This window comes from Populus nigra, chromosome 13, assembly GCF_951802175.1.
Source record: "Populus nigra chromosome 13, ddPopNigr1.1, whole genome shotgun sequence".
NCBI lineage: Eukaryota > Viridiplantae > Streptophyta > Magnoliopsida > Malpighiales > Salicaceae > Populus > Populus nigra.
This window is the reverse complement of record NC_084864.1, coordinates 8,467,232-8,476,235: the sequence shown is the minus strand read 5'-3', so window position 1 is coordinate 8,476,235 and position 9,004 is coordinate 8,467,232. Positions and strand designations below refer to the sequence as shown.

At 34.9% G+C, this 9,004-nt stretch overlaps 1 protein-coding gene across 2 annotated transcripts; it reads left to right on the top strand.

Annotated features, from left to right (window-relative positions):
- Positions 1–1,398: 1,398 nt before the first annotated feature.
- On the top strand, positions 1,399–3,475 carry LOC133670553 (uncharacterized). 2 transcript variants are annotated; one of them, XM_062091067.1, is made up of 7 exons: positions 1,399–1,484; positions 1,668–1,819; positions 1,904–2,025; positions 2,158–2,378; positions 2,472–2,666; positions 2,824–2,904; positions 2,975–3,475. In XM_062091067.1, the coding sequence occupies exons 1-7, from the start codon at positions 1,450–1,452 to the stop codon at positions 3,207–3,209; spliced, it is 1,041 nt and encodes a 346-aa protein (XP_061947051.1). In that variant the 5' UTR covers positions 1,399–1,449; the 3' UTR covers positions 3,210–3,475. The 2 variants fall into 2 exon arrangements, with proteins under 2 accessions (XP_061947051.1, XP_061947049.1); XM_062091065.1 differs by having other exon boundaries at positions 1,904–2,034.
- The last annotated feature ends 5,529 nt before the right edge of the window (positions 3,476–9,004 follow it).

Below are 9,004 nucleotides of genomic sequence, written 5' to 3'. Positions count from 1 at the left end.
TTTCTAGAATTTTTTATGTTTGTTTCCAGAAAATATTTTTCATAAAATATTTTCATATATTTATTTTCCTTAAATTATTTTACAGAAAAAATTCCAATAATAAATATTTTACAATTAACCTTCAAACTTAGTTTATTTACTACAAGATATTTTTAACTCATAAAATTTTATAAAATATTTTACAAATAGCGATTCACTTATAATATCATCCAACCATTTTAATCACATCTTCATCTCACCACCATAATCACCATCTCTTCTTTTACGACCACCATCATCTTTTTTTCTACCACTTCACCACCATGACCTCAATCTCACCACCACCATTTTCTCCTATATCATCACCACTACGACCATCTCATAACCACCACCACCTCGATCTCATCACCACCATTTCCTCCTTTATCATTACCTTCTCTTTCACCATCACCACGACCATCTCATCACCATCACCACCATCTCACCACCACATCCTCCTCCGCTATCTTCATCGCACCACCACCACCTCCTCCTTTTCTTTTACCACCACCAAGACCATGTCCTCACCATTACCGTCCTCTCACCACCATTATCATAAACAAATATCTTATATATAATTTTTTTACTGGAAAATATTTTTTTAAGTCAAACATTAAAAATATTTTACATGTAAAGTATTTTACGCAAAGCAAAATAAATGGGATAACTTAAAATAAATTAATTTCATCATAAGGTTTATAATCTCCAACTGTTTTTTAGCATTCTTGCAGAAATGGTGTTATAGAATATTATGACTTTTTTTTACGGTCTTATTTAATAGTTTGATTTTCGAAGTTTGAAAAAGGTCGCTATTTTTCAGACTAAAAGGAGTTTATGAACATTATCGTTTACCTTTCTATTCAGGCAGATGTAACCATGGGTAAAAATATTGTCAATGAACATACATATGAGAGCCATTTTTATGATCTTCTAATTGTATAAGCTATTCTTTAGGTACATTAACAGTTCCCGACAAAAAGGCAGAGGAGAGCGAGAGAATCATACAGCTAAGTCAATGATGGACCCAGCCATTTGGATTGCTACGAATAACTAGGATTTATTTTTTAAGGTTAGAAACCTCCGAAGCTCAGCAACGTGTGATGCCTCGAGGAATCGTTTATACCATTTAAGTTTTCTTTTTATTATTAAAATGAGAGGAATGTAGTTAATCCTTTCATGGACAATATCTTTTCTTTATTTTTAAAAAACAAGAAAGAAGGACATCACAGTTAATCATAGATCAAGGAAGTTAAATAATGAATTCTCAACCACTTGTGCCAACCTTAAGTTATCTTTACGTTCAAGTTGGAGGAGATTCTCTTGGCCTATCACTATAAATACCTTGTTGGGTGCATCCCTTTCCCCAAGCCGTCTCAACTAGTTTTCTACTACTCTTGCAGATTTAACAACTATTTGCTTTACGAGGATCGCATGGGGTCCAGAAATGAGTCGTCCGAGATTTCAAGGTTCTCACTCTCACTCTCTCCTCTCCACGCACATATACATGGAAACCGCCACGTACATGGTTTTGATTCAAGCTATATCGTGCATGTCATATTGTCAAATTGGTGACCTTCATGTCAAGCTAGTTTTTAATTCCTAAACCCTAGTTTCTAGCGATAAATAACTTGATGACTATCCTTCTGCAGGAACAAGTGTGCTGCATGCTTTAGACAATTCAACAAAATGGAACACCTAGTGGAGCACATGAGAATATCGTATCACTCAGTCCATGAACCCATGTGTGGAATCTGTAAGAAACATTGCAGATCTTATGAGTCCTTGAGGGAGCATCTTATAGGTAAATGTTTGTTTTCTTAGCGTGTACAACTCGGAGCACTTGGTTTCCTCTTCGGTAGCTTAAAAGTTTGATTTTCTCTTACAGGGCCATTGCCTAAGCAAGAATGTAAGAATATTTTCAGTATCCGTGGATGCAAATTTTGCTTATCCATCCTTGATAGCCCTAATGCTCGCAGAGTTCACCAAGAAAGATGCCAGCTCTCCGGTGTAAATGCTGTATTAATCTTTAATTTAATACTTAGAAAAAAAAGATAAACTAAATTAAGTTTTGTTTTTTCAATCGAATTAGTTCTAAACTAAAAGATACCTGATCACTAGTTCTTTCGTTGCACACTCCAGGGACTACTTGCAAGCTTTGCTAATTTAGGCCTTCGGGACAACCTGACACTCGACAATGGTTATGCAAGAGGTCGACAGGTAGTTGCCCTAGCTTGCAAAATGGTTGGAGGAGGCAGTGATGGCTCCATAGACCTTTGCGCAAGGGTTTGCCTGATTGACGAAAATGAAAATATTATCTTCCATACCTATGTCAAACCACCAATTCCTGTCACAAACTATAGGTATATATGCTATAAATTTCTATACTGCTTCTGCCCGAAAATCAAGCAATGCAGTCGTTAATAGTGAATTAAATATTCTTCAAATATTTCTAGGTATGAAACCACAGGCATTAGACCAGAATACCTAAGGGATGCAACACCATTAAGGCAAGTTCAAAAGAAGATTCAAGACTTCCTTTGTAATGGAGAACCGACGTGGAAAATTCGTCCTAGAGGAGGAAAAGCCAGGATTCTCGTGGGTCATGACCTTGACCGTTTGCAACTAGAATATCCAGCTGTAATGATGAGGTTAAGTTTTTCTCCGAAGCTTAGCTATACAAGTCATAGCCTCAAAAATAATTGCCTTGATCTACTTCTAATTATTTATCAGTTTAAATTATAAAAATTCGTCTTTTTTAAAACAAAATATAATGTGATTAATTAAGAAGGATGGATTTCATTACAGGGATACTGCAAAATATCCGCCACTGATGAAAACAAGCAAGCTCAGCAACTCCTTGAAGTATCTAACCCAAGCCTATCTCGGGTAAGCATATGCATCTTCTGCTATATTTGTTTTCCTTCCGTGTCTAAGTATATGTTTAATTTACTTGCAGGTATGACATCCAAACTGGCATGCAAGATCCTTATGAAGATTGTGTTGCTACAATGAGGCTCTACACAAGAATGAGATCACAAAATCATACGATAGAGGATTACCCTCTCGCTTCTGATCCACATAACCGAAACAATTTTGCTTCGTGGAGGCAAAGTGAGCTTGAAAGGATGAGCCCCGAAGAAATGTTTGCAATATCAAGATCTGATTACTACTGCTGGTGCTTGGATTCTTAAGCATGCGACTTTTCCCGAATAGTAAGCAAAGGCAACTCTGTGTCCATGCGAAATGAACACACTTCCAAACTATTCGATATTTTATATTAAGAAGAAAAATAAATTGGGAAGCTTCTGCCATTCCATTACCACTCCCCTCTAGATTACTGGAAGGTACTGAATATGTTATTCAATATGTAATAAGTAGTTTCTTTAATATAAATTTGGTAATATATATTTAATAAAAGTATAACACATAATGGTAATTTATGTGTTAATTAATGCAATTTCTGTGTCTACTTTTAAGTTTGTATGCAACTTTTTTTTTTTTTGCGAAAAACGTAGTACTATAGCTTGTAATAAACACAAACAAATTTTGCCTCCTTCTAGAGATATTGGGTTTGAATTTCTCTTTTATAACCTAAAAAACTATACACACACACACATTCAATATGGAGTCCAATATTTTAGTTGATAATGTATGTATGTGTAATTGCATGTAGTTTGAAAATGTAATCAGATATACTCGACTATCTACAAACCTATAATTCCATGGCAAAGAAATCCTAAGTTTCTCTTTCATGAGTAGAAAGCTTTCCTTAGAAACTAGTTTGGTAAACTTGTTAATGTTGGAATTGGTTTATAAAATATGTAGGTCCTTTAAGGCCAAGTTATATGTGAGTTCCACTCATTTTTTAAGTTAAACCATATTGAATTTTGTTATTTAACATAAATACTTTAACATAGAATTTTAACATGTTTTAAAAATTAATTATAGGTGAATGAGAAATTGTTTTCAATAAACTTTTGAATAGAAAAAGTTTTAATTCTAAAATAATTTTGTAGATTGGGCTATGAGCTTATGGGCTCATGAGTTTAAATTTGAGTTTAGTTAATAAAAAAAATATTTTTTTGCTATTAGGTTCTTATTTAATCAATAAGTTATTTTTAGTCTCTAAAATATCTTAATGCATGAATCAACACATTAAGTATGTGATGAGAATGAATATGTTTCATAAATTTAAACATTCATGAATTGTTTCATGAATTATAATAATTCATGAACCATGAACATTCATGAATTTTTTATGAATATTCATGAATTATGAGTAATTTATTATGTAAACCCTTGTGTACATATAGGATCAAAAGTGATAAGATATCGGCAAGTAATGTAACTCGGGATCGAAAACGATAGATCAATGATGGAAATAAAAAACAAATGTCATGTGTAATGGAGAGGATGACCTCCATAAATATATTTAAAGGTAGCATTTAAGTTCAAATGAGAATTGGTGAGGGAATTACTCTGTTTTCAACACACCATCTATACTCTCTCTCGACCGGTTTTCTCTCTCGTTTTTCTTGAGTCAGAATTGGTGAGGGAAGCCTATTTAAGTTCTGGAGATGAACCTAGAAGTTCTCTGCTTTGCTTGTGTTTCTCTTCTTGCTGGTTTCTTTTTCTCTCTCTCTCTCTCTCACCAGCCTCTGTTCTTCGGTGAGCCTCGATTTATATAGAACCCGACAGGTTGGTAACGGGTGATAGGCTGAGGGTCGACCACCATTAAGGCGCCTATAACTGAAACCAACAGACGAATACTGCTGCAACGTCTCTCTGCCTTTACTCTAGAAAACGATCATTGGCTTAAAGAAGAAGAAGATGAATAGCATCTTCAAAACGATGTCATTTGGAGATAAACAGTGGCCATTTTTGTTTTGACCCGTGAAGTTTCAAAAATTTTATAATTAAGCCCCTGGTTTAAACCGTAATTTCCCTTGCATTTTGGCGCCTTTTACATGTTAGTCCTTAGACTTTAATCTGTTGCAATCGTGCCCCCAATTAACCCCAAACTTTGCTATTTCTTCAATTAAGTCCTTGATTTCATTAATTTAATTAAATCCAAAGTCCAATTAAGTCTAAAACTTATCAATTCTCCAATTAAGCCCTTGATTGGATTAAATAAATTAAGTCCAAGCTTAATTAAGTTTTAAAACTTATCAATTCTCCAATTAAAACCCTTGATTGGATGAATTACATTAATTTCAAGCTTAATTAAGTCTCAAAACTTAATCAATCCTCCAAATAAACCCTTGATTGGATTAATTAAATTAATTCCAACCTCAATTAGATTAATTCCAAAGTTTAATTAAACCTCAAAACCTTCAATCTTGTTGCTCTTAACCCAAATTTTAATTCATTCTTTATTTATTTCATTTTACTTGTTTTTTTATTATCATTATTTTTTTCATCATTTGTTTTCTTTTCAGTAAATAAAATAATAATAATAATAATAATTAAAATAAAATGGTCAAAAATTAGGTTATGACAGTTGCCCCCTTTTTATAATATTTACTATGCAATGATATTAAAAAATTTCATTTTCCTTTAGCTTTGTGTAGTAAATTTATAAAGAAAAGTAAATACAAAAAGAACTTTTGCACGCTTTTTTTTTTTTACAAATTTTTTTTTCTTTTTTTTTTGTCTTGAAAACAGTAGATTGACACACGATCTGTACAGAGATGTAGAAATCAAGAAACAAGTCATTTGGAAGACGACTCACCCTTTTTTTTGTTTTTTTTTAAAATGGATCAAATTGTTTTGGGCTACCTGCTCGATGATAAAAGAACGCGAAGAATTTCATGAGTGGTCTAATTGTTCCAGACGACCTGCCCGTTGAAGAATAAAACGCGAAAAGGGTTTCGCGAGTGGTCTAATTGTTCCAAACGACCTGCCCGATAGGAAGAATAAAACTCGAAAAGGGTTTCGCGAGTGGTCTAATTGTTCCAATCAACCTGCCCGATAAAGAATAATAAGATGAAGATTTTTTATTTTTTTTTTGACAAATACAAAGAAACGAGTCTCATTGTAATGGGTGACCTACCCAAGTAAAAAAGAAACGGTCTCATTGTGATGGGTGACCTACCCAAGTAAAAAGAGAAAGGAAAATGAGGGCTTGAAGGCACGCTCGAAAGGAAGCGATGGCTCACAGATGTGCTTGAGAAAATGTGAGGGCTCAAAGACGCGCTCGAAGGGAAACGAGGGCTCAAAGGTGCGCTCGACAGGAAGCGAAGGCTCAAAAGCGCCTTCGAAAGAGGTGAGGGCCCGAAGGCGCACTTAAAAGAGAGGTAGGGTTAGGAAACGCACTACCTTGGATGGTCAATGGCTCAAAGGTGCACTTTAAAGGAGATGAGGGCTCGAAGGCGCGCTAAAAATGATGATCGAAGGCTCGAAGGCGCAATCAAAGAAGGTGGAAAAACACAGAGATTTTCAGTTGGCCTAATTCTCATAGGCAGCCTGCCCAGGTTGAAAAAATCTCAAAAATAAAAAATTTTCAAAAGCAATTTCAATCTTTGGCCATTTCAAGTTGGCCTTCCACTTGATGGATTCCGCCAGAATTTTCTCTTATGAAATTTGCAAAACTCATTGTCCAATATCTCAAAGTTTAGATGATATGCATGCATCTTTACGTGATTTGAAATATAGGCCCCCATTTCTTCTTAGTTTTCTTGTTGCTTGATTGATGAGGACTTGCTACCTCTGATTTGGGTCCTCCTTGTCGCTTGGCTTCTAACCCACTTGAATTGGCTCATGTAAGTCTATTTCCAGATTTGTTTACACAACTCAGCCTCTGCGGTGCCGATCGTGACCCACTTGCTTGCTAAAGATTTTCTGACTCGTCAAATAATTTGAGAGGACCACTCATTACTCCTAGTTTTACTGCTAAAAACATTCGGTGTCACTTGCTGAAAGGATCAAACTGTCTTTTGTAAACAAAAATGCCCCTTTATCTGGTTGAAGGAAATTACCATCTCTTTTTCTAGAATTTTTTTCTTCTAAACACAATGTTGCCCCCTTGCATTGGTCATTGCCCCTAAGTGTGCTTTGTCAGCGACTTAGACAAATAATGGTTTTAAGAGGCCATTCTCTCATTTCTCTCCTTTTCAGTTTGGTGAAGGAATATGGGTCTAGAATGAATCTTGAAATCTTGATCTTGCATTTTGAAAACAAAAATTGTTTCGATGTGAGTCTAAAATAATTTGCTTTTGAAATCTTGCAACTCCTTGGTTATTTTATTTTTTGGAAAAGAGATTATTTGCTCTTGTGTTTGGCAATGAGATCTTTGGTGGAAATACATCATGAGATGACATTTTGTTTTAAAGTGAAGGGCTCGAGAAAAAGCTCGAGGTTTTGTATGAGTAAAATTTGTCTCTTTTTAAACATTCATTTTTATCAGCATGAATAATAATGAGTAGTTTATTCTTGATGTCATGAATCTTATAAAAAAGTATTCTTTGCATTTTGAGAGCATTGTTTATTGTTCTAGGTTTCTTGTTTGCTTGATTAGAAAGGACTTCTATAGGGACGTAACGTAGGTTGTGGTTCTTGATTATGAAAGAAAAGGATTCATAAGGCTCAAAGAGTGTTTCAGGGTTTCAAAGACCGAGGATCACTATCAACAGCTTGACTCTTGACATCATTCACATTTTCTTTAGCCGCTCTTCTTTGATTTGCCCTTTGTCATTGTTTTGGCTATCACTTTTTCTTGTGATTTAGGCATGCCCCCTAGCTCTTGAGTTTCTTGAGCTCTTTATGCCTTTTTGGTTATCTTGCAGCTTTTTCTCTTTTCGCATTGAAATTTTCTCTTGTCCCTTAATGTGGGGTGTAATCTAGTCGGGATTTTTTTTCATGAAAGAAAAATTATTCAGGCTCAAAAAGAGATAGCAAGGGATGTACTTATTTCAAAACATGAAAGGAATAACAAAGATGGCATTTCCTCATTTCAAGCACAAGCAGTTAAGATCAATAAACTTTGACCTCATCCAGTATGATGTTTTGGTCTTTGCAAAGATGCATTTCATGAATCATGAGCAACGAGTTCATTACGTACCATTATTCATACATTTAAAAACACATGATTCAAGAGTCATAAGGTAAGGGTGTTTATTCACTTCTCCTTTTTTTTTGTCATCTCAATGATGGAGTTGCTTGATTCACTTGTCATTCTACAAGTAGAATGTCAAAAATATCATTTTTGAATGAACATCAATTTATTTTTGAAATCAAAACGCCAGATCAAATTTTCAAAACTCCAATAGGGAAACTGATTTTGGTAAGAGAGATGAATTGCGTCTATGAGATCATGCGAGATTGTAAGGGTATATTTTTTTTGGGTTCTTTGATTTTTTTTTCTTCTTTTTTTTTTTTGCAGGCACCTTTTATGAAAAATATGCAAAGAGAAATCATTGGCCCAATCTTATTTATTGATTTGATAAAGACTTATACATCATGGATAATATTTCTTTACAGAATCGGAGTTCACAGGCCTAATTACATCTTCCCCATCCATTCTTGTTAGCATCAACGCCCCTCCTGAAAATACCTTCTTCACTATATAGGGTCCTTCATAATTGGGCGCCCATTTACTGCGATCTTCTCCTGGTAGTGACAGAATTTTCCTCAATACTAAATCTCCTTCTTTGAACTCTTTTGGCCGAACTTTTCGGTCATATGCCTTGGCCATCCTTCTTTGATACAACTGGTGGTGACAAATTGCTGCTAACCTTCTCTCGCTGATCATATTTAGCTATTCGCATCATATCTTGACCCAATCAGTCTCCTCGAGTCCAGATTCCATGAGGACCCTTAAAGAGGGAATTTCTACTTCCAATGGTACCACTGCCTCCATTCCATATACTAAAGAGTATGGTGTAGCCCCGGTTGATGTCCTCACTACTATTCGATACGCATGGAGAGCATAAGGAAGCCATTCATGTCAATCTTTGTAAGTAATCACCATTTTCTGAACAATCTTCTT